Source organism: Alternaria atra (assembly GCF_907166805.1).
Source record: "Alternaria atra isolate CS162 genome assembly, contig: 28, whole genome shotgun sequence".
In the NCBI taxonomy this organism is placed as follows: Eukaryota; Fungi; Ascomycota; class Dothideomycetes; order Pleosporales; family Pleosporaceae; genus Alternaria; species Alternaria atra.
Window position 1 is genome coordinate 1,880,539 of NW_025091326.1, and position 24,034 is coordinate 1,904,572.

Here is a 24,034-nt window from a genome sequence, read left to right on the forward strand (position 1 = left end):
AGCAGCTGGGCCCGCGTGCTGGGAAAAGCTTGGCCCTTGCCTACTACTAGTCTAACGCCCACAAGCCATCCACCACCACCAACACGAGCAGCCAGAGCTCACCACCGCCGACACCCAGGCAGCCCCGCCCCAACAAGAGGCCCATCGCGACTGTCGTGACGGCCTTTTCCCGCGCCTTGTTCGATACCAAACAGTTGCGCTCGCTCTGTTCGTTGCGCTAGCTGGCTTTGCCCTCTTCTCACTGGGTCCCGACGTCCTCCGCTTCTTCACCCCACTATACGACCCCTCTACATCACCCCTTGCGCGTGTGGATCGTACCGGCAATACAGCGTTCGCAGAGAACACGCTCGTTGCCAGGATGGCGCTGAACAACTCTAGCGGGGCTACAAGCCTCGCCCGCGTGTACGCAGATGTCAATGCAAACATGCCCCGATCCTACTGGGACTACGACTCGGTCAACATCTCCTGGGGCGTACTCGAGAACTACGAGGTTGTCCGTAAAATTGGCCGCGGAAAGTACTCGGAAGTCTTTGAGGGCATCAACGTCGTCAACTACCAGAAATGCGTGATCAAAGTCCTCAAACCTGTTAAGAAGAAGAAGATAAAGCGTGAGATCAAGATCCTTCAGAATCTGTCGGGTGGCCCCAACATCGTCTCGCTGCTGGACGTGGTGCGCGACAACCAGGTTAGTGACGGCTCCGACTGGATCGGCGACTGGGTACTGAGGCCCAACCGCTGTCGTGTGTTTGAAATGAAATGCTAACGCGCCCCCAAACAGAGCAAAACCCCTTCGTTGATATTCGAATATGTCAACAACACCGACTTCCGGAGTCTGTACCCCAAGTTCCAGGACTATGACGTACGATACTACATTTTCGAACTGCTCAAGGCGCTCGACTACTGCCACAGCAAAGGCATCATGCACCGTGATGTCAAGCCTCATAACGTTATGATCGATCATGAGAAGCGGAAGGTGGGCATACCAATTCAAGAGCAGACGAACACGGCTAACATGTACTAGTTGCGCCTAATCGACTGGGGTCTAGCGGAATTCTACCATGCAGGAACCGAATACAACGTCCGCGTTGCGTCACGTTACTTCAAGGGTCCTGAGCTACTGGTCGATTTCCAAGAGTACGACTACTCGCTCGACATGTGGTCGCTGGGTGCCATGTTCGCCTCGATGATCTTTAGGCGAGAACCCTTCTTCCACGGCAACAGCAACTCGGACCAGCTTGTCAAGATCGCCAAGGTCCTCGGAACCGAAGACCTGTTCGATTATCTCGACAAGTACGATATTGAACTCGATGCCCAGTACGACGACATACTTAGTCGGTATCCCAAGAAGCCGTGGCACTCGTTCATCAATGCCGAGAACCAGCGCTTTGTCAGCAACGATGCAATTGACTTTCTGGACAAGCTACTACGATACGACCACCAGGTGAGCCTCGTCAAGTAAGGAAATATAGCACAGATGACTAACACATGCTAGGACCGACTGACCGCCCAAGAGGCTATGCAACATCCTTACTTTGCTCCCGTCCGACAGGCTGCGCAGCAAAACAGCACCGCGGCATGATTGAGATACCCAATTCACGTAATTAGACTTTATGTAATGGCATAAAAGTTGCAGCAAACGAAACCTTCGATCTCCCTTGCACATCTGTTCTCACTGTTTTCTTGGCTTGAGACACAGCTAAAGTGCGGGGGTACAAATAACTGGGCATGAATCACGGAGCGGCAAGGTGTATAGGGCAAGGTGCTAGGTATCATTCTTGTATAAGCCATGGGACAAGGCAAGCAACGGTCTATCGGAGGCGCATGGGGAGCAGATGAAGCTCTACAAGCACGAGGCTCAATGCATACTGGAGTGTTGGCGGACACTGGATTTTACTCAAAGTTACTTGGGTTGAGTGTAGTCAATGATTCTTCTTTTTCTGTGACGCATTTTGTATGGTCTGAGTCAACTTGTGCATCTCAGTCATGGTGTCTTAGTCTATACCGACATGTGAATGATCATCGGACATTACCGACGTGATTTCGGTGAGTTCCTATCGCACAGTATGACTGTCTGTCACTCTGACTGTATCCAGTGTATTCTTAGAGCGATGAGCATGGCTCAATAGTTCGTCGTAGGCGGGGTCCGTCCGAGCTTCTCTATGTGGGGTGACGCAGGCCGGACTTGGACGACTCACACCCAGGCACTTTTTTGTTAATGTTGCCCCGCACCGCGCCCACTACACTGCGCGCCGCCTGCAGACGAAACCTCGAATATCAAACTCTTGCCAGGCGCCGATTGCAATTGAAATCGCCAATCCGTACTCTATCGCGAACCTACACCCCGCTTCACGCTGAGCGTGTGCTCACTCAAACTCATCCAAACCTACCCAACCACCACCACTACTCCACCGCAACCATGGCGCTCAACGCGTCCTCCCACAATTCGACCGGCGAGAAGACGGCGCCCAATACTGCGCCGCCGCCTGAACTCAGTGCAGACGTCAAGAAGGACATACTAGGTGCTGCTGAACACGAGGGAACCGGCCAACATGCGCCTGGCCGTGAGAACGACAAGGGCGTAGAGAAGAAGGAGAAGTCCGCCAAGGAACTGGAGAAGGAGCGTAAGAAGGCTGAAAAAGACGCAAAGTTCAAGGCAAAGAAGGCAGCAGCCGCCGGTGCGGCCAAGGATGCTGGCGCCGCCCCAGCCAAAGAGAAGAAGAAGAAGGGCAAGGAGGAGGAGCAACTACCCGAGTACGTCGAAGAGACTCCCAAGGGCGAGAAGAAGAGGCTAAAGCCTCTGGACGACCCATACACAAAGGCATACATTCCCAAGGTCGTTGAGTCGGCATGGGACGCATGGTGGGATTCCCAGGGTTTCTTCAAACCTCAGTTCACAGAGAGTGGGGAGAACAAGGGACCAGGTCACTTCGTTATCCCTATCCCTCCACCAAACGTTACCGGAAAGCTACACTGTGGACATGCGCTCGCTACGAGTCTGCAGGATGTCCTTATCAGGTGGCACAGGATGAGGGGATACACAACCCTGTACTTGCCCGGTTGTGACCACGCTGGTATCGCTACACAGTCCGTTGTAGAGAAGATGCTCAAGCGACGCGAAAATAAGACGCGATATGATCTTGGCCGTCAAAAGTTCCTCGAGCGGACCATGGAGTGGAAGGAAGAATACCATCAGCATCTCACCAACACACTACGGAGGATGGGTGGATCGTTCGATTGGTCACGCGAGGCTTTCACCATGGACGAGAACTGCTCCAAGGCCGTCACAGAGACCTTCGTTCGCTTACACGAGGATGGCTTAATCTACCGCAGTAACAGACTGGTCAACTGGTGCACGGCTCTGAACACGGCCCTCAGTACACTCGAGGTCGACAACAAAGATCTCGCGGGCCCTACTAAGCTATCTGTGCCCGGATATGAGAGGATGGTCGAATTTGGTGTCCTCACCCACTTCAAGGTATGTGAAAAACTGCACATACTAACACGCAGTTGCTGACGTTCTTACAGTACGCTGTCGAAGGCACCGACCAGTTCATCGAGATTGCTACCACACGTCCCGAAACTATGTTGGGAGACTCTGGTATTGCCGTTCACCCCAAGGACGAACGTTACAAGCATCTGGTTGGAAAGAAAGCCCGTCACCCCTTCATTGATCGCCTCATGCCCATTGTCGCTGATGACTATGTTGATCCCGAGTTCGGTACTGGTGCTGTGAAACTTACTCCGGCACACGACCCCAACGATTTCAACTTGGGAAAGAAGCACGGTCTTGAGTTCATCAACATCTTGAACGACAACGGAACTATGAACAAGAATGCTGGTCAATTCGAAGGCAGCAAGCGCTTCGATGTTCGCTACACTGTTGTTGATGCGCTGAAGAAGGAGGGTCTTTTCGTAAAGACGGAGCCCAACCCCATGAAGGTCCCCATCTGTTCAAGGTCTGGCGATGTCATCGAGCCAATCATGAAGCCGCAATGGTGGATGAAGATGGACAGCTTGGCTAAGCCTGCCATTGAAGCCGTCGAGAAGGGCGACATTAAGATTAGGCCCGCCACTTCCGAGAAGGTCTACATGCACTGGATGAACAACATTCAGGATTGGTGCTTGTCCCGACAACTGTGGTGGGGTCACCAAATCCCCGCTTACTTTGTCGAAATCGAAGGCGAGGCGGGTGATCGAACTGAAGACGAACGCTGGATCACTGGCCGGACAGAAGAGGAAGCGCGAGCTAAGGCAGAGAAGAAGTTCCCTGGCAAGAAGTTCACGCTATCACGGGATGAGGACGTCCTCGACACATGGTTCTCCTCAGGTCTGTGGCCATTCTCTACCCTCGGCTGGCCCAACCAGACTGCCGACCTGGACAAGCTCTTCCCCACATCTGTCCTCGAGACCGGATGGGACATTCTCTTCTTCTGGGTTGCCAGGATGATCTTCCTCTCGCTGTACCTCACGGGCAAGGTTCCGTTCAAGGAGGTCTACTGTCATTCGCTCATTCGTGACTCCGAAGGCAGAAAGATGTCCAAATCGTTGGGTAACGTTGTAGACCCTGTTGATATCATGGATGGTATCACACTGCAGAAGCTACACGACCAACTTCGCGCGGGTAACCTAGACCCCAAGGAGTTGACCAAGGCGGAGAAGTATCAGAAGACAGCCTTCCCTCAGGGCATTCCCGAATGTGGTGCTGATGCGTTGCGCATGGCCCTTGTCGGATACACTACAGGAGGAGGCGACATTTCCTTTGACGTCAACGTAAGTGATTATCAAAAACCCGCTCTTAGTCTTGCATACTGACCCATTGACTTAGGTCATTCACGGATACCGAAGGTTCTGCAACAAGATCTACCAGGCCACAAAGTACGTCATTGGACGTCTGGGAGACGGTTTTACACCACGGGAGAAGGTCACAAAGGGAGGCTCAGAGTCACTACCGGAGCGGTACATTCTGCATCAGCTCAATGCCGCTGCCAAGAAGATTAACGATCACTTGGAAGCACGCGAGTTCAGTCTCGCCACCCAGACCGCCTACAAGTACTTCTACGAGTACCTCTGCGACACCTACATCGAGAACAGCAAGGCCATTTTTGATGAAGGAAGCGAAGAGCAAAAGGAAAGCGCGAAACAGACGCTCTACACCGCCATCGAGGGAGGCTTGAACATGATCCACCCCTTCATGCCCTTCTTAACAGAAGAGCTATGGCAGCGTCTCCCTCGCCGACAAGGCGACAAGACCCCTTCCATTACCATTGCCCCTTTCCCACAGTACTCTCCAGAATTCGAAGACGCGACCGCGAACGCAGAATACGAGCTCCTCGTCGACAGCGCAAAGGGCCTCCGTTCCCTCACTGCCGAATACGCAATCAAGGAGGGTGCATCAACCTACATCCAATCCCTCACCGACGCCACACATAGCACCCTCACAACCCCCACCTCCCTCCCTTCCATCCGCTCCCTCGCCGGAAAAACCATTGGCGACATCAAGATTCTGTCCCCCACAGACACCGCACCGTCTGGATGCGCCGTCTACACAATCGGCACCTCTGCGACGGCATACCTCGACGTCAAGGGACGCATTGAGCTCGACAAGGAGATTACAAAAGCTCAGGATCGCCTCACCAAGGCGAACGAGACGATTACGCGCCAGAAGAAGATTATGGATGACGAGTGGGAGCAGAAGGTCAGTGATGCTGTCAAGGAGCAGGAGAGGGAGAAGCTGAGGACGGCCGAGTTGGAGGCAAAGAACTGGGAGGCTAGTATTGAGCAGTTCCAGAAGATGAAGATTGAATAGACGACGTGTGTGTTTACAATGAGAGAATAGATTGGAGACCATGCAAGAATGGTGTAGACGAAACTTCGACACTCTGTATTAGCAATAGAAATGATATTGCAAACGCAAAGTGTATGTGCTATATTGCAAATGGAAATATGTGCAACTGGTGTCTTGAATATACTAGAATGTTGTACATTGGCTGCCATGTCTTCGTACAGCCACGCGTTCATCTCTCTTCCGGCCCTTTGCTTTCCCCAACCTCCACTCTGGTCTTGTTTCGACGTAACCCAACTGCATGACTCACGAATCCGATAGGTATACAGCTGATGAAATGAAACACGCGGGATCCAAATGTGAGTCCTCTTACCCCGAAAAATGTCCCACCGACTATTCATTCCTTCTCTTTTCCTCAATTCCGTATTTCACGTCTCCGCATGCCAGGGCCGTAGAACCCGCTTTTCCTTGCCCCCCCTTTTGCAAACCGATGCAGCACCATCTACGAAACAGGCTTGACCTCCAACGCGCCGTTAGCACTCTCTTTGGCCATTTGACCCTCGCCCTGACTCTCAGCCTTCACCATCGTAGGCATACTGACAGTCCTCTGCTCCCCCAGAACCTCGGGCCGCCACCTAACCAACAATTTCTGCGCAGACGGCTTCGCCCGCTCATTCTCGTTCCACATTTCGGCTAGTACGTCAACGACAATCTTCCTCACAGGAGGACGGAACATGTAAAGGTAATGAAGGCTATTACACGCTAGATCGATGCGCTCGGGATCTTCGGCCATCTTCTTCAGACGCACGAGGATACTGTAGTCGATTTGGGGTATCTCGGAGAGGAAGCGGATGATGATTTTGTCCGTGTGTTCGATGTAAGGGAGGATGCCGTCAATGAGACGGAGGGCGCAGCGGTGGTAGTTACCCGGTGGTGGCTTGGTCGATGTATGGTGGCCGTTTGAAGTAGTACCGTTTGTAGTGGAGTCTTTGTCGACTGACTGGGCGAGGACCATGTCGTTGTACCATTCTTCGTTGAGCCAGGAGATGGCAACGTCGATGCGGGACTTCCAATTGTAGAGTATGTATTGGTAGAGGCCGTCTCTTACTGTGTCGCTGATCTGCAGATTGCCCTTTGTGTTCTTGACGGCGTATTCGTCTTTGATGCCCTCTTCCGGGTCGTCTAGTCCAGCGCTTGCTCGTGTGGCCAACCGAGAGAGTATGGTGACCCATGCGTCCCTGTTGTAGTCGGTAGCGGCGAGGCGGTTGAAGCCGCCTTTTGCGACCTTGCTCTTTTGCGTCTCATCTACACTGCTCAGCATGCCGAAGGCTCGATGTACGGTCATATCACCGTACTTCTGAACATCCTGTTCTGATAACGGAGGCGCCTCGGGCAATTTGTAGGGTGCTAAAGCGGTTGACGGTCCGCCCTGGGCCGGAAAGGGGTTTGAGGGGAGACCATCGAGCTTATTGATGAGCTGTTCAGCATCTTCAGGTTCGAAGTCGGGTTCGTACTCCTCTTCGTCTTCTGTGGCGGCGGCTATCGGGAGTTGTGCGGGTCGGCTTGGAGCGGTCTGCTTAAGTGTTTGATACCGGGCGCGGACAGCCTGTGTCGATGTTAGCAGGTTAATAACTGACATATCGCGTTGTTGTCCGTATTTTACAACACAATTCTGCAGGGTATAGGCCAATAAGAGGTCTTGGAGTATTTGAGATGAAGAGAAAGACATCACATACACTGATAGCTTGTTCGAGCTTTTGCGCGTTCACTGACTGCAAAACAGGCACGACTATCCTCAGCAATTGCTCGGGATCTCTGAAGTTTTGCACATCAAAGTTCGCAGTGCTGCCTTCAGCATTCAGTGTGTATAGTTGTCGCCAGCTGACTTCACCAGGCGGTAGCGGTTGGACAGATGGCGTGCGACTCGGAGGTTCAGCGACTAATCGCTGCCTCTTCGCTTGGTCAAGACCATCAGTCGGCTCACTAGGTGCTGGACGTTTACGGTTAGCTTCGTCGAAGACTTCAACCCGTGTACGATGCATGCGTTCCAAGAACTGCTGTATCCGTCCGTTGACGGGGTTTTCGGGGTTCCTGTGGTAATGAGAATCAGCACAGCAGTACTATCACGTAGTAAAGCAGACATACCTCTTTATGATGTTCACAAGTAGCGCCCTTGTTGTGCGCTCAATCGACTTCATGATGACCTTGTTCTTGGGCGTCATGGGCGAGTTGGCGAGCTTTAGAGGATTGAAGTTGAAGACACTGTTCAAGATCTTATTTGCAGCATTTGGCCGGCGATGGATGAGCATGCCTAAGCTGTTCAGGGTCGCAGTCACGAGCAAGCCGTCACTGTTCTCTGTTAGATGCATTCCGGCAGTCTGCGACTGTCTATCTAACCTGTGATCTCCATGTATGATGTCCAACAACCTGTCCAACAGCCCGTGTCCTTCAGCCTCGAGGCTCGCGTATGGTATAAGGGGGTGGTCGCGGGGTACGAGGGAAAGGGAGATGTCGTTTTGGTCGGCGCGCTGCGAGACATCAGATGGCTGTATAATATGTTGGCTGAAGAGTAGTAATTACCCTGGGGTCTGCCACGCCTGGTGTCTGGACCAGGACGACTTGTTGGAGAAACTTGACGCAACATATCCGCACACCGGGCGCGGCTGTGTCCATTCGTCGCAATATATTCGATTTGATGCCGGCCATGAGCTGCCATATCTGGGCATCGCTGGGGTCGGAGACACTGGCACATGCAAGTATAAGAAAGTGTTCGCATGAATGCAGTCATGGGCATCTAGCAAGGGGGACCTCAAGATGCGCATGGCATATTTGACATGGAGACTTCTATCTGATGCGTGGGATCACTTACATGTGTTTGTAGACAAGCGGGTACACGCTGGCGGCCGCCTGAATGGCGCTCTTGATGACGCTCTTGTCTTCAACATTGTCGAGGTAAGCCTTCAAGGTGGCCAACACAGAGGGCGCACTGTTCTGCTTGACCTCTTGAGGCCATGTTGGTGACGCAAAAGCCTCCGCTAGGAAGTCGGCGCCCCAACGTTGTATCTCAGTGCTCTGGTCTTCACTGTAGCCGATAATAGGAAGCACGCCCGGTATGATGGTAGGATAGTATCTACCGTCGCCTAACGCGAGCGACCGGGCCGACTCCATCTGCTGTATCGTTTGCGAAGTCATGGTGGTGGTTGATGGCGAGTGCACAAGAGAAGAGCTTGGTTTCTTTGAAGGGGTTGGAGAGTAGTAGTGACGCTGCTTCACGCGCGCAATGCTGCCAAACTAAGAGCGCGACAAAGCCCGGTATCCGACGTCAAGGGCGCTCCCATTCCCAGCAATGCTAACAGTCAAAGAGGCGTAGAGAGTGTGTACAAGGGAAAGGCTTTTTTGCGCGACTGGTGTTGTTGACTACAAATGCGAGCGAGGTGAGTGACGCGGAGGGTTCGCGGCAGTGCGATGATCTGCGCCTGGCCGCCAAGGCCGTCTAGCGTGGTGGAAGTTCACCACCGCGGCGAGACCTTCTTTCCCCGCAAGACAGTGAGAGCCTCAGTACACGCCAACATGGGATAGTAAGTCCAACTGTGCATGTGTGCGAGCGAGGGTATAGGCTAACCCCGACAGCAAACCCTTCCGCTCAACCTACTATGACGATCGCATGCGGGCATCGCCGGCTCTGCTGCGAGCCCGCGCGCCGTACCTGATCAAAAACACCATCACCGGCTTCGCTATCTGCACGCTGGTCATTGGCATTTGTATGCTTCATGGATACTCCGCCTAGAGCACCGACTCACATCCCACAGATACATACACAATCAACGCCATCTCACAGGACGAGTTCGAGGATGTCGTCGTTCCAGACAAACCCATGGAAAGAACCTCACAGCCAATGGGTACCACCCAAGCCCTCCAGCAGGCCGTCGAAGCACGCAAGTAGCGAATGATGCGACCTTGTATACTGGTGTATAAGATTATATGAGCATTGGGCAGGCGCTATGGGAATCACTTTGGGAATACCACTTTTTTACCACCTGATCTTGTTTGGCCTGTAGAGATCCCACATCTGCTTGGTACCCAGAACCAGTCGTTCGAGATGACTGGGTTACAGGTCTTTCATTGCAAAAGTACTTGCCTTTATTTGCTACTTATGGCTCATAGGTTTATGGTCACGTCTGATGACTCCCTTGCGCCATCCCTCGTCATCACTGTCGCCTGATCCTAACGAACTCGAAGTTTCGTGCGCCACAATCTCAACTTGGTTCAGCCAGTAGCACACTCATGCTATGTATTCTTGACGTGCGAGCCTCACGGTTTGAGCCATTTCGATTTCGCGGCGTGACGATCGAGAGTGGCGGCCTCAAGCGTGAGTTGTACAATTAACTGTGGAGCGTCTTCAACATTTGTTCTACACGACACTTCTTCAGAAGTATATATAGACTATCTCTCTCTCTGCATTGCATGTGAACGATCCTCGCTCAGGAGCACATGTAGACTATCTCCTCCCTACATCCATCCCATCACCAGCCATGTCTTCTCCCACAGTCACAGACGCCAGTCTTGCTCGCCCTAGTACGAGCACCAGCAGTATCACCCTCCACGAAACCGATGACGATGCTTCTACCCTCGTCCAATCAAAGGACAAGTCTTCGATCCGACGCTGGTTCAACGTCGTGCGCCAAGTCGTATTCTCCGACACCGCACGAAAGCAGTCAGAGGCCTCCTCGCGCGGAAAGAAGTTAGAGGAGGCTCTGGTTCAGACCTCTCCTCCCCTCGTGTCCCCCGGTGTCGTCTGCGTTCCCTATGGTGCTTCGAAAGAGGACATCACCGACATCGTATCTCCTGCCAAGGTCGAACCCGCTGCCATCTCGAAGTGTGATGCGCGCGACTGGCAGGCTTCGTCTGTCCCTGTTTCCGCTTCCGCTTCCGCCAAAGTCGACTTGGTGGTAGCACCTGGACAAGCGGCGGCGACCTCCACCATTTTTCCGGACAGCATCGAGCTCGACGACGACGAGGCGACGTCGACCAAGCCGGCGAAGGCCAGACTCGGTCACAAACCACGCGGGCCAACAATGATCACTCCCGCGGTGTTGCAGAAGATCGCCAGGGATAACAAGAAGCATCAAGGAGCCTTCTCCGTCCGAGAGGCAGAAGTGAGAAAGAGCTGCACGAAAGCTGCATCCTCGACCTCCCGTGCGAAGGAGGTTCAAGCAAGCCCCATAAGATGGTCGCAGGACTGAAGTGATGGACGGAGTTCGGCGGGACGCCTAATGTCGCGGCATATAAGTGTCCATGTACGAACTGCACATGAGGCATACACTGATTAAAGTACATCCACATCTAGCTTCGCTTTGTCATGTAAAAAGATAATTCATAGGTGATTTAGTCGATTTTGATATGTGCGCCAACTTGGTGGACAGTATTGTGTGGTAATGGATAACCAGAAACGGCTCCCGATCCCAAACATAAATGAAGAATATCGAACTATTTCAATACAGTAGTTTTGGAGAAAATCGCTGTGCGCAATCCTCGCCAAATACCGCGTTCTTTTCCACGGTAGAACGAATTTTCACAATACATTCCGTCAACCATTACATCCTTTCCCATTGGTGTGACGTCGACCAACACCGCACTCTGGCGACTACCACGGACTTGTCCTCCTGTGGAACACAACCATGCGACATGCAGTGCCATATACCACGTTCTTCAGCCTCTCGATTGCTCCATACCCCACATCCACTGTGCCTCAACTCAAACTGGTCCATAGGATCGATATCTATCGCAAGGCTACATCCATGGATATTATGGGGCCATATCATGCTCTCGAATAAGAAAAGCCGCAAGTACAATATGGTTCCATCATACTCGTGAATGCATTCTAAATTCTGATCACTGTATAGCCCACGCCCTTCTAATCCAACCCTCACTAGTGGCTGCGCAGGAATGACCCAAAGTACAACCATGGTTCGCAAAGGAAGAACCACTCACGATTAGGTAGGAAATTTGAAAACGTTTTGTTGTAAATGTATACAAATACGAGACAGTTCCTCCATCCCCTTACTACATCACCAACACTTCACAACCCCCATCCCAGTATTGAAGATCTCTCTCCAGTATCCAAACTTCATACCAGCACAGCACCAAGTTTTCGAACCGAAAATGTCTCCAAACACTCAACCCTCACGCAAACACAGCGCACCACGAGACTCCTTCCGCAGCAGGAAGATGCGCAAACTCTCCCCCTCTACCACCGCCCCCCTCCACACTGAGGACCACACAACAAAAGCGACCCTCCGCACCGCCCTGCGTGCAACGAAGCGGAAACGCAACATTGAGGAAAACAAGAAACGAATTGCTCAAGCCGCTAAATTGGAGGCAGAAGACGCTGCATTCGAGGCAGATGACGAAGACAAGGATAGCCATGAAAAGTTGATCAGAGTACCTTATTGTCGCTTCAGCGACAAGTATCTGTGGGAAATTGCTTTTAGGAAGAAGGAGGAGAAGAAGCCATGGAATAAGGATTGCTCGATACCGACTGTTGGAGAGAAGCGTATGCATGGGGTTGACATGGTGATTGAGTCCAGGGTGGAGGATCGTTCGGCTGTTATTGCGGAGAGGAAAGAAGAGAAGAGTGGGGATAGGATTGTGGGGTGGATGATGAGTGGTTGGATTGTGGAGTCGAAGAGATATGAAGCTTGCGAGAAAGGCTTCTTCGAAGGACTGGTTGTTCCTACACATGAAGCGGACTTCTGGGAGCAGGACGATGAGGGAAGAAAGAAGGAAGAACGCGACAGGGTTGAGAGGTGGGAGCATGAGTGGAGTCAAATTGGAGTCAACTATACTGAGCGGGTTGTCGATCAGGAGAGGGGTGTACTTCCTGTAGGAGAAGAGTTGTTCACGTAGGATGAGTAGCTCGTGCCTACAAGAGTCCAAGTAATAGTAAAGCCATACCACTCCGTCATCACACTACTGCCTTAGACCATGTCCCCACCCACCACCCTCTCCTTTCCCACACCATCCACCGTTCCATCCTCCCCCTCCAACCCACCTTTAGCCACTCTAAATCCCACCCCAGGCATCCTGCTCCTCAATGCCAAACTACTACAAACTACACTCACACTACTCAATGCCATGGCTAAACTAGCCCAAACAGGATCAAGTCTAACATGTTTCCTGCCTGACTCCTCCATCGCCATTCCCCCTTCCATTCCAATCCCGTTATGATGCATGTCCATCTTCTTATTTCCGCCAGTGGTAATAGGAAACAAGACGCCCGCAGCAATTGGCATGGCGACCAGGTTGTAGATGAGCGCCCACCCGAAATTGAAGTATACACGGCGGAAGACTACACGGGAGAGATCGAGAAGGGTAAGAATGGTAGTGAGGCGCGAGTTGATGAGAATGAAGGAGGACGAGGAGAGGGCGATGTCGGAGCCGGAGCCGATTGCTATGCTGAGATCGGCAATAGAGAGGGCAGGGGCGTCGTTTATGCCGTCACCTACCATGGCGACTGTTGCACGTTTTTGCCTCTTAGTTTTTCCTTCATTCTTGTTTCGGGATAGGAAGGGGATGTGGAAAAGGGACTTGTGCGGCTTGGTGAGTGTCTGCTGGAGATATTTAATCTTCTCCGCTTTTTGGTCTGGGAGCACGCCTGCGATGATATTGGAGGTTGGGATCCCAACTTGTGCGCCTACGGCGTTGGCTGTGGTTTGGTTATCGCCGGATAACATCCAGACGTCTATACCACGTGCTTGCAGGGCTGAGATGACGCTTGGCGCTTCGGGACGGAGCGGGTCAGCGATGGAGAAGATACACGCGAGCCGCCATGCTGATGAAGCTTGGGTCTCGGTGACGGCTATGGAGAGGGACTCAGATCCATTGCATAGCTCGGAGGGCTGAGTCGCACCTCGATCGCCATTGTGCGGTAGAAACAAGGCGACCAAAGCAACTGAGTCTCCCTGAGACTTCCACTTTTGCAACGACGAGGTATCTTCGGCGAGGAAAGGAACATGATGGTCAGCCATGAAGCTTTCGTTGCCAATGATCGCGGTAATGTCTTGGCCATCGACCCTGAATGTACCCTTCAGGCCCTTTCCAGGCACCTCATCAACGTTGACAGCTACAGGTGTGTCATGAACCTCCTTGTTACAGAAGGATACAAGTGCCCGAGCAATAGGGTGATTGCTGTTCTCTTCCAAAGCCTTTACGATGCCCAGCACAAATTCAGCATTCTGGTCGTCAGAGAACTTGTGATTCGTCACTGCTGGATCACCACCTTGTGTCAGGGTACCGGTCTTGTCGAAAACAATACAGTCCAATGAGCTAGCTTCTTGGAAAGCTTCACCGCCACCGCGGACAAGAATACCGTGTTTGGCAGCCAGTCCACCTCCCACGAAGAGTGCAGTTGGTGCAGCGAGGCCAATGCCACAGGGACAAGCGATGACGAAGACTGCTATCGCAAAGCGAAGGGACCAGAGCTCCCAGCCACCAGCACTCTCGTTCTTCCAGTCACTCGGTATGGCACCAGTAGTGCCGAGAATGAGCCAAACAAGCCAGGTGGTGATGGCGGCGGCAATGACGAAAGGTACGAAATGCGCGGTGATTGCATCAGCGACACGTTCGACTGGCGCGCGACGCGACTGACCTTCTCGTACGGCATTGATAATCTGATCTAGCATCGAAGTACCGGATACCGTCGTAACCCTAATCTTGACGGGCGCGCCTTTGTTGACGGTACCGGAAAACACAGTGTCGCCTTCTGCCTTCTTCACCGGACGCGACTCGCCAGTCAAGCTTGATTCATCAAAGTTAGACGTGCCTTCAATTATATCTCCATCGAACGGCGGCGAAGTGCCATTATGGACTCGGACGATATCACCAATCTCTAAGAGATCAGTAGCGATCTTAGTGTCGCCTATCTCCGCATCAACGAGAACAGCTTCATTTGGTCGGAGTTTTCCAAGCGAGGTGACAGCATCGCCAGTCTTCGCTTTACTGTAAGCTTCCAAGAACCGGCCAATAAGTAAGAACATGGTCAGGAAGACTACTGCATCGAAGTAAGAGTCGTTCATCGAGCCGGAAGATTTCTTTGTGGCGGCCAAGATGAGTTCAACAATCGATGCCAGGTATGCGATTGTCGTGCCGAGGGAGATGAGCATGTTCATGCTGCCGAAACGTATGAAGCGATGCAGATACGGGGTCCGGCTTCCTGGTCGCCACATCGATCTCAGCTCTTTCAGTGCGCGGCGGTGGAACGTATCAGCTGCGAAGAAGTAAACAGGTGTAGAGAGGATGAACAGCGCCCAGCTTAACCGAGTGACATGACCTGCCCACATGTTGCCCATGAGGTACTTGCGGATAGGGTTGTTGGAGCTGATCAAGCTCATAAAGACAATGCCGAGGATGAACGTGGGGATAGCGACGATGATGCACAGTATAAGGCGGAGCAAGATACGTGTCCGCTCTTGCGCATGCATCTGATGCGCACGCTCCTCAAGCGTTGGAGGATGGAAGACCGAAGCTTGGAAAGCCGGGTTGAGGCTCTCAATCGTTGCGAAGATCTTTCGGATCGTGAAGCGAGGAGGATCCGGTACGTATTTGATATGTAGGATGGGTTGCTGAAGCGATATTGACGGATCTTCGATTACGAAAGTACCCTCTTCTGCGAATGCTCCTTGCAATCCTCGCGTGATGGTGTCTGGGCAGTGGTGGCAGAACATACCGTCTATGCGGATCGCGACAGCGCGTTCAATAGTCTCAGTCACTGTGATCCCTTCCTGGATTACCTGATCAAGAGTCGCGGTATATCCAACGTCCTCGATGCTTTCTTTGATGTCAGGCAGATGTTCTTTGCCTCTGAATATGATCGTCGCACTATTCGAGATAAGGTTGATATCAACCTTTTCAATCCACGTCAGAGGCTGTAGCGCCTGACTGACATTTCCAACACAAGCCGAGCATGTGAGGCCTCCAAGGGAATATGTTGCGCGCCATCTCTCCGTCTGCTGTTTTGGTGCCGCTACAGCTCCCGATGATATGGTTTGGACCTCCTCAAGCTTCTCCACTGCAACATCGAACCCGCAATCCTCGATTGTTTCGACAATCTCTGCGCACCTCTCCTTGCCACTGAATATAACCACTCCACTGTTTGTCAATAGATTGACGTTGACCGATTGGACCCATGGATGTTGTTGGACCGCGTGGGTAATGGCAGAGACGCACGAGCTGCACGTCATTCCGGTAAGAGCCAGCGTGACTCTGTAGACTTGTGGGGTCACAGGTGGGTCGACAGTAACGAAATTCTCCGATATGGGCGATTTTGGTTCGAGCGATGCAGAGCCATCGAAGCTACCCCTAGGCGAAGACGTAACGATAGGCGCAGGCTTGAATGGTAGCACCTCCTCGCTATGCAAGCTAACCCCACCACCTTCTCTCTTGCACTGCTCGCATTGAGCGAGGTGTGTTTCTTTCTTCTTCATATCGTCGTACGAACCGTCGAGATCTGGAACAGGACGTAGCCAATTGTTCACAGCACGTTCAAAACTCGTATGCCACTCCCTGCTCGTTTCCTCGGGGTTCCTAATCTCAGCTGGACTCGTAACCACCTTGTTATCTTGGAAGACACTATGTATCTCGAACCCAGCAGCCTCCAGTGAGATTGTAATATCGTCGACGTCAAGGCTTGTGGCGTGACGCACAACCACTGAATGCGAAATGATAGAAACAAACACGTCCTGTGGCGGGGGATCGAGCGCACTGAGAGAGGTTTGGATGCCGTCGACACATGACGGGCAGTGCAGATTAGAAATAAAGCATGTTGTGGTGATAGTGCCCACCGCAGCTGGGTCGCGCAATCTGGATGACGGCGTCGCAGGTGACATGGTGACTGGTTCGGGTTCCAAGTGACGTTGGTTGTGTAATATCGACAATACCGGTGGCCCTTGATCGATCAGGTAGATGAGTTTCTGGCTTGGGTGATAATTATCGGTAGTAGTGGGCACTGATTCTGGGGTAGTAGCCAACTGTTGTCGTCACGCAATCAAAGCAATCAAAGAAGCGACTAGGCGTTGATGAAGGCAAGAACGTACAAGAAAAACACAACATGACACTCAAGACCTCTACATATAAGTGAAAACTGACTTTCCGAGTGATTATTGCGTGGTATGTCATTACTACCTATGATTCTGGTTCATTGTCGAAAGCGTGACGGTGGCGGCCGCACAAGTCGCGCAGTTGCCACGAACGAGGTTTAGTGGGGCTTCGCACAAAATGCGCAACCCACCAGTCTGACTCGCCGGGCCGTATCGTTGGCAAACAAACCCTTGCGCAGGCATGTGCATGCCGAAAGGTGTGTAAAGGAAATCTTCAGGCACTCTCCTGTGGTAGCATCCTGCTTGGCTTATGTTATTTAGGCGTCAGCGGATCTGCAGCCACATGCAAACAAGCTTCTCGCTTGCTCCAGATTCGTCCATTTTTGGCTCCCGACCTGCATAACTTCCATTTACATATATCGACTGCAATCTGGAAATACCGACAGCCCTATGCAGTGTATCACACGAGAGGACGGCATCGCGATTGCGGAGCAGGAGTGCCGGTGTTGGCCATCTGGAACGGGAGTTGTGCATCTTGCGAAATTGGTCTGCAAATGGTTTGAGTTCTGATAGGCAGACCTAACAAGGAGTACTTTGCGCTAACAATCCGATCTTCCGGGGGCAACGGGACCTAGGTTATGATTATCTGGGAGCGAAACCTCAAAGTAGTTGATTCAAGAGCTCATAGACAAATGGTATGTGCATTATCGAAAACCAAGAGTCGCTGTTCTGGGCTGGAAAAAGTCGCATAGGGTGTGCTGTACGAAACAGCAGGGTTGGGTTGCTTTGGTATAATCTGGGCTCTAGACATGGGGCTCTAGGCATTCATGACAACTGCCTTTAGAAACGTTGCGACGGCTGCACTGATAAGAAGTCACTGTCCAAGGAAAACAAGGAAACGCGAAACTGTCAGCGCCACCAAAACCCCACACTGTAAGTCTCCAGATCAGTCGAACTCGCCTAGAAGAAAAGGAAATCGAAACCAGGGTATCTGCTTTGGCTCATTTCGAGCCGGTCGTCTTGACGTGCTTGTCTTCTTCCAGCTCTTGCCCCGAAGATGAGTCCCTTATGAGATCAGAGTGTCCTAGGTTTGCTTCGACCGCATATGGTGGTGGAGGAAGTCCTTGCTCAGCACTCGATATCTCAGTGATGGGTCTGCCTGCCAATTCACCTTTGGTCTGCGTCGCTACTGTCGGTTCCGTTCCTTCGAGCCGGCGGTGCGCAGGAATGAAGACGACGTAGTATCGGGGCATTACCAAGCCAAGCAATACAACGATGATCGTAAGTATAGACAGGATGAATCCAGCAATCATCATGGGGTCATAGCGCAAAGTGTGAAATTCCGGGAACGCGAAACTGAAGATGATGGCGAGGACGGGTCCGCTGAGGTAACGGAGGAGGAAAGGCATGAATGCCGGTATCTTCCAGTTCTTCCCTTGGCCAACAATAACGTTCAGGTCGCGACGTAGTTGGTTACCTGAGTAGAAAGCGAGGAACCAGAACTTTTTGATAAAGGCATTCCGGTTCCAGAACGAGGGCGCAGGTGCGTCGGGCATTCGTGCCAGAACAACAGCTACAATAGCCATGAGGAAGTAGAAACCGATTCCAGCACCAGCACCGGCTCCTGGTTGGTCGATACCGTGCGCAAGACTGATACCAAAGATCTGGCCTCCGAAGAATCCAATGTTGTAGACAACAAAGGCAGGCAGGCCAGTTTGATCGACGATGTCTCTCCATCGATATACTGTCGTGGCGCTTGATACTTCGCTCCAGACAACGAAGATCAGAGCTACGTTATTGACCCAGCGATCGATACCGTCGAGGAGATAGTAGCCAAACTCTGTACAGTATGGCAGACACCTAAAGTTGGCAAAATCAGCAGACGTCCCCGGCGGTAAACCAAACAGCAATTCAGTGCTTACATCAAGAAAGAAAGGACCGTCAGCGCAGTAACAACAACAGGTCTCGAAGCCTTAGTCATACCGGAGTCGCAAATCAGCGTGACCACAACGTCAAGCATGACAAAGGCCGAACTGAATCCAAGGACAATAAGTGTAAAAAACAGGAGCACAGCCCAGAAGTTTGCTCCCGGCATCTGCAGCACGGCCTCGGGGAGCGTCAAGAAACCAACAACAAAGGCGCCGAGCCGGACACCATCCTGCGGCCATCGGCGGAGATAGCCTACAACGCCAAAGACGGCGAATGCTGCAAAGTTTTCGAATAGAACGTTGCTACCGCAGATGAGGCAAGCATCCATTACTGCGTTGGCATGCTTCGTGTTGTAGCTGGCGTACGACGTGAAATATCCGAAGCCGATGCCAGTGGAGAAGAAGACTTGGCCAACAGCCGTCTGCCACACGGCACCTGAAGCGAGTTGGTCGCTCCTCCAAGTTCTCCACACGAGATCAACGCCCTCTCTTGCATTTGGAAGAGATAGTGCCCGGCCAACAAAGATAATGGTGGTGACAATCGGTAGTCCCATTGTGAAATAGACGACGCGTCCGGTCATGCCGACGCCACGGAAGATGGAGATCCAGATAAGAAACCAGACGAAAATGCTCCAACCGACGGTCTCGCCAATGAGAGCTCCGTTGGGGTAGCCTGTGAATGAAAGTACGGAATTGCCGTCCGCGCTTAAGCTTCCTTCGTTGATTTCTCCGCGTTGGAGAACGTCTTGGTAGTAAAATTCATCGATGCGGCCGCTCCATGGTAAGGGGCTGGTGAAGCTTTCTTGGAAGTATCTCATGATCCTGGCAACTATGTTTAGTACTGGCGAGACACTGAGCTTGTATGGAAGGATTGCTTACCAGGCCAAATTAACAGTAAAATACTGAACAACGAGAAAACTGACTATAACAGGCCCCATACCAACTCCCTTCAGACGGGTGTTTATATTGTTGACTAGCAGCAGCAAGTCAGTTCACACTCCCTATGTAATCGCCGCATGGGCCATCTTACAAGCAATTACAGTGCCACCACGGTACGCTTGACCGATGGACACTTCTAGGATAAGAGCCGGGATAGCAATGAGAAAGACGGCCAGCAGATATGGGATGAACCATTGGAGACCATAGTTGTTGTAAAGCACACTGGGATATCTGAGCAGGTTTCCTTGTCCAGCACAACCACCCATGGCAGCGAGGAGGAAAGCCGCTCTTGAGGGCCATTGATCACGACCATCCTCGCTTTGCGAGGCAGCAGGCGCCAGGTAGTTGCCAACTTTTCGTAAGAATGGCATCGCCATCTTGAGAGAGGCGCCGTCTGGCGAGAGTCAAGGGAAAGACGTAGGACGGTTGCCTTCAACAATACTGAAGTATCGAGAGTTGATCTCAAAAATCCTGAATTGGCGTTGCTTTCGACGAAAGAATGGAAGACGGGTGTAAGCTTCAACGTCAGTATCGAGAAGTAAACTACCTTTGTATCCAGTCTAGGGTACTCGCCCCACTACGTCCGCCAAGATTGTACCAAATCTCTTCATGCCACGCTCGGTTGACGGTGGTAATGGCTTGCGAGTCACCCTGCAGTCCCTAGGTAAGTTCACATGGTTGAACCGACCCATCGTACCATCGGAAGGGTGGGCCACGGTAACTCCGATGTTGGCCATCACACAAAACAAGCTTTTGTCACAGAATGGGTCCTTTTTGTTGGGAAATCACTGAATATTATGGGGCAAGAACACGGATCTCGACGAGATTGTGGATGGCACCGTTGATAGCCAAGCTTCCGCCGTGGAGGGTGTGGAGACAGGTTCTTCGGCAAAGGCCCGGCGTACGTAAGATGGTTGGGGTCCAAGGGGCCCCGACGAATCGTATTTTGTCTACAATGTGCCGATTTCCGGGTGCCAATGCTGGGCAAGGCTCGGTTCCGCCGCAACTCTCACTCCTTCTACCGCGTCGATTTCTCGCTTGCCATCTGGGCAACCCGACCCGATTGATAGTTGTCCAGATCTATGGAAAATCGCACCGCAAGATGACGTGCTTGGGAGCCATCGCAGAGCGAAGGTCAACTTCTGTTATGGAAATGTCAAGAAACACAGACGTGCGACAGGATATACCAATCTGTCTCGTTGCGAACGTCAGGCGTGCCATGCGATCGACATCGTGTGAGTTGCCTTCTCGTGCTATGCAGGCGTGTGCCACACCTCAAGACGCGCTGGAAGTAGTAGAGCAACCCAGCGATTTGGTAACACGTGCACTGAAGTGGACTTGTGGGTGATCTTTCCCAGTGATATGGTGATCATCATGGGAGCTGCAGGAGCTATGTCAGCCACAGTGCCATCGCAGTAGGGCTTATGACGAAGCGGCGCGCGCAGGTTGGACGAATGTATGTGGAAACGATCAAGTGTCTGACTTGTTCTGCGTCTCCCATCGAAGATGCTTGACCATGGCCTTCTCTGCTTCAAGCTCAGCTTCGAGTGTGTTGATGCGATAGGTCAGCTCCGTGATCTTCGCTTCTTTCGCCTTCACTGTACTACGGATGACATCACGACCTCTCTTGTATCCTTCCGTGTTCTTTGTATGCCGTACTAGTAGAGTTCTAAGCTCCTTCTCGGTGTGTTCCTGGAGACGCACGCTGCTACTCTTCAGCAAGTCGAAGACGTCTTTGACAACGTCTTCATTCACAGCATTACTAAACCGATTTGGAGTGGGTGTTGCATCAAATGAAGAAGGAGTTTCGACCTGCTGGTCTTCATCTGCATCGGTCTTGGAGGGAGTGAATAGCGCGCCCCTTGGTGTTGGGTACTTGGAGGCGAATGGATTGTCTTGTAGAGTTGTTTGGTCGGTTTGAGGCGTCTGTAACCCATTCTTCCTAGAGCTACTGCCCGGCTCAATCTGCCACGGCAGCTTTTGTCTCTTTGGCGCCGGAGTTGTGAAGTTGGTCGTCTTCGCAGCCTTGCTTGGCGTCTCTACCTGAACCATGATCTGGTTTAGATCATCGTCGTCGACTTGCCCAAGACCGTATTCGTCGTCAAAATCATCGTTGATAGGTCGTGATCGCTTGCGACTTGACGCGGAGGGGTTTGTTTTGATCGTATAAGGTGATGGAGCAGAGGGCGGGCGCCTGGAAGGCGTGGCTAGGTTGGTGGGAGCTGGATTGGGGGGGCCGGGTTCGGTACGACAGTTATTTGCAAGAGCATTCTGCTCCCTGGTCTTTGCGTGGTCATCCCAAAGGAAGAATTGACATCGGTCTTCGGATTTCTGTGGCTTTTGGCAAGCGCGAACTGGCACAAGTTAGAGAGCTAGTTGGGTAGCAAAGTAGGAATAGCATACACCATCTGCCTTTATTTGCACCTTCTTTCTTGGTTTCGAAATGCACTGCAGGCAGTCGAGGATTGCAGTCGCCTAACCATGGTCAGTAATGTTCATGTCTTCAAGCGGTATAGCTTACAGTGCCAGACACCATTCAGGAACTGTCCCTTGGGTGGCCCGCCGCCGCCGGTACGCCCACCTCTGAAGGCAGACATTACGATTTTAGGGAGTATGGAGCAACAATGATGTCAGCGTTGAAGGGAGACTAGTGCGGGCAGTCATGTTTGTACAGCTCAAGGTGGTTGGCAACAAAGCGGAGGGCTGGGGATATCGGTCCGAGCGTGAACCCTGGACCGAACGACTGCAGCGGGGTGGACCTCTGGCACCGCGTCAGTGTTCTTGGGGCATTGAAGATCCACTTGGTGCCCGTCGCATCTCGTATCTGACCATTCGGATATACACGCTGAATTCGTACGATACATAGCTGCAATTATCCACCTCAAAACTTAATCCTTACTTTCCCGTTGGCTGCGTCCCGGATCGGACACGCGGCCGCGCCCGCATCTGAGTTCCGGACATGTTCTCGACCATGACCCTATGTCTCCCTTTTTGCATCCGATCCTGCATCTTCCACATGCTTGGCTCCCATTCCGAGTACCACCAACCGCGATAATCATGTCGTGTACGGCCTTTTAGATGCCACAGAGACACTGTTCTTCTACTCCCCCGCCGACGTAGGCCTATTGCGCTCACCACAAACATGCTACTCCGTTCAGCGCGAAAAATTCCGAAATCGTTTGTCCCTCTCCTCGTCTTCCTTGTCTTCTTGGGATGGCAACTAAGTCAAGGTCCGACCCATGAAGAACTTCCCCGTCCCCTCCCCCAGATCTGCCTGCACCCCCGCCAGTTGAAGCTGAACAAAAGCCCCATGAGGAAGAGAAGAAGCCGTTAAGAATCGCCGTCATGACATTCGTGACGGACCAAAGATCCTATCTCCATCTCTCCCTAAAGAACAAAGACCGTAAGTTTAGCCTTGCGGAACCGCCTCATAAGGACAAACTGACGCAAAGGCTGAATAGACTACTCTCGACGGCACGGTTACGACTTCATCACCGACTTCGAAGCGCACTCTGAACCACGCAGCCCCGTCTACTGGAAGTTTGACATGGTAGAGCGTTTGGTCAAAACCGGCAAATACGACTGGATATGGTGGCTAGACTTTGACACACTCATCACCGACACCGGTGTCAGAGTTGCCGACGTTATCAACGATGAGCTACAGAAAGCTGAGAATCCGAACGAAGTCGATTACATTCTCACCCACGATTGTAATGGCTTGAACCTAGGATCCTTCGTCGTCCGCGCCCATGACCGATCGCTCGAATTCGTCCGCCGCGCACTCGAACTACGCGATGAAGCCGAAAACAGTGCCGAGAAGAAGAGTTACAGCGAGCAGGATGCTATGGTCGAGTTGCTGAAGGAGGATCCATATGCGGGCAGACATGTTGTGGCGCCACAGTCAAGGCTGAATGCTTTCCCAAAGGACATACCCTGCTTCGAGAATGAAGATGGCGAATGGAAGCCGGGCAAGTTCATCCTGCATTTTGCGGGAGCTTGGGCACATGTCAAGGGTGAAGATCCTACGGGTCAGCTCATGAAGAAGTACGAGAGCGATATCATATGGGGAGATTGGAAAGAGTTCTATTAACGACAAGCTTACGACAAGGAATTCGAGTATTTTGGAGCTTCAAGGATGTACATGGTATCCAGGCTGCTATTCTCAGCATGTATTTTCTGTTTTCGCTTTCTAACCCCGCATCAGTGACAGCGCAGTATCGTCCACAATTCCAATTGACGCGATATATCCATCCATGATATATAGTCTGACATACACTGCTTACACTCAGCAG

The 24,034-nt window shown here is 52.1% G+C and overlaps 10 protein-coding genes across 10 annotated transcripts; 6 read left to right on the forward strand and 4 right to left on the reverse strand.

Annotated features, from left to right (window-relative positions):
• Positions 1-424: 424 nt before the first annotated feature.
• Positions 425-1,579, forward strand: ALTATR162_LOCUS7697 (uncharacterized protein; the record flags this gene model as incomplete). The annotated part of the gene is made up of 4 exons (XM_043315326.1): positions 425-718; positions 779-973; positions 1,022-1,441; positions 1,493-1,579. 4 exons carry the CDS (start codon positions 425-427, stop codon positions 1,577-1,579), a joined length of 996 nt encoding a protein of 331 aa, XP_043171261.1.
• Positions 1,580-2,416: 837 nt separating this feature from the next.
• ALTATR162_LOCUS7698 (uncharacterized protein) lies at positions 2,417-5,806 on the forward strand (the record flags this gene model as incomplete). Its single annotated transcript, XM_043315327.1, has 3 exons — positions 2,417-3,475; positions 3,526-4,770; positions 4,826-5,806. 3 exons carry the CDS (start codon positions 2,417-2,419, stop codon positions 5,804-5,806), a joined length of 3,285 nt encoding a protein of 1,094 aa, XP_043171262.1.
• A 478-nt stretch (positions 5,807-6,284) lies between these two features.
• Positions 6,285-8,974, reverse strand: ALTATR162_LOCUS7699 (uncharacterized protein; the record flags this gene model as incomplete). The annotated part of the gene is made up of 6 exons (XM_043315328.1): positions 6,285-7,388; positions 7,519-7,873; positions 7,928-8,131; positions 8,180-8,310; positions 8,363-8,525; positions 8,652-8,974. 6 exons carry the CDS (start codon positions 8,972-8,974, stop codon positions 6,285-6,287), a joined length of 2,280 nt encoding a protein of 759 aa, XP_043171263.1.
• Positions 8,975-9,352: 378 nt separating this feature from the next.
• Positions 9,353-9,725, forward strand: ALTATR162_LOCUS7700 (uncharacterized protein; the record flags this gene model as incomplete). Its single annotated transcript, XM_043315329.1, has 3 exons — positions 9,353-9,360; positions 9,413-9,543; positions 9,592-9,725. 3 exons carry the CDS (start codon positions 9,353-9,355, stop codon positions 9,723-9,725), a joined length of 273 nt encoding a protein of 90 aa, XP_043171264.1.
• A 589-nt stretch (positions 9,726-10,314) lies between these two features.
• ALTATR162_LOCUS7701 (uncharacterized protein) lies at positions 10,315-11,025 on the forward strand (the record flags this gene model as incomplete). The annotated part of the gene is made up of 1 exon (XM_043315330.1): positions 10,315-11,025. One exon carries the CDS (start codon positions 10,315-10,317, stop codon positions 11,023-11,025), a length of 711 nt encoding a protein of 236 aa, XP_043171265.1.
• A 919-nt stretch (positions 11,026-11,944) lies between these two features.
• ALTATR162_LOCUS7702 (uncharacterized protein) lies at positions 11,945-12,688 on the forward strand (the record flags this gene model as incomplete). Its single annotated transcript, XM_043315331.1, has 1 exon — positions 11,945-12,688. One exon carries the CDS (start codon positions 11,945-11,947, stop codon positions 12,686-12,688), a length of 744 nt encoding a protein of 247 aa, XP_043171266.1.
• A 156-nt stretch (positions 12,689-12,844) lies between these two features.
• ALTATR162_LOCUS7703 (uncharacterized protein) lies at positions 12,845-16,665 on the reverse strand (the record flags this gene model as incomplete). The annotated part of the gene is made up of 2 exons (XM_043315332.1): positions 12,845-12,865; positions 12,904-16,665. The coding sequence occupies 2 exons, from the start codon at positions 16,663-16,665 to the stop codon at positions 12,845-12,847; spliced, it is 3,783 nt and encodes a 1,260-aa protein (XP_043171267.1).
• A 1,211-nt stretch (positions 16,666-17,876) lies between these two features.
• Positions 17,877-20,119, reverse strand: ALTATR162_LOCUS7704 (uncharacterized protein; the record flags this gene model as incomplete). The annotated part of the gene is made up of 4 exons (XM_043315333.1): positions 17,877-18,735; positions 18,798-19,625; positions 19,683-19,776; positions 19,834-20,119. 4 exons carry the CDS (start codon positions 20,117-20,119, stop codon positions 17,877-17,879), a joined length of 2,067 nt encoding a protein of 688 aa, XP_043171268.1.
• Positions 20,120-21,212: 1,093 nt separating this feature from the next.
• ALTATR162_LOCUS7705 (uncharacterized protein) lies at positions 21,213-22,339 on the reverse strand (the record flags this gene model as incomplete). Its single annotated transcript, XM_043315334.1, has 3 exons — positions 21,213-22,096; positions 22,146-22,217; positions 22,264-22,339. The coding sequence occupies 3 exons, from the start codon at positions 22,337-22,339 to the stop codon at positions 21,213-21,215; spliced, it is 1,032 nt and encodes a 343-aa protein (XP_043171269.1).
• A 748-nt stretch (positions 22,340-23,087) lies between these two features.
• Positions 23,088-23,832, forward strand: ALTATR162_LOCUS7706 (uncharacterized protein; the record flags this gene model as incomplete). Its single annotated transcript, XM_043315335.1, has 2 exons — positions 23,088-23,145; positions 23,204-23,832. 2 exons carry the CDS (start codon positions 23,088-23,090, stop codon positions 23,830-23,832), a joined length of 687 nt encoding a protein of 228 aa, XP_043171270.1.
• Between the last annotated feature and the right edge of the window lie 202 nt (positions 23,833-24,034).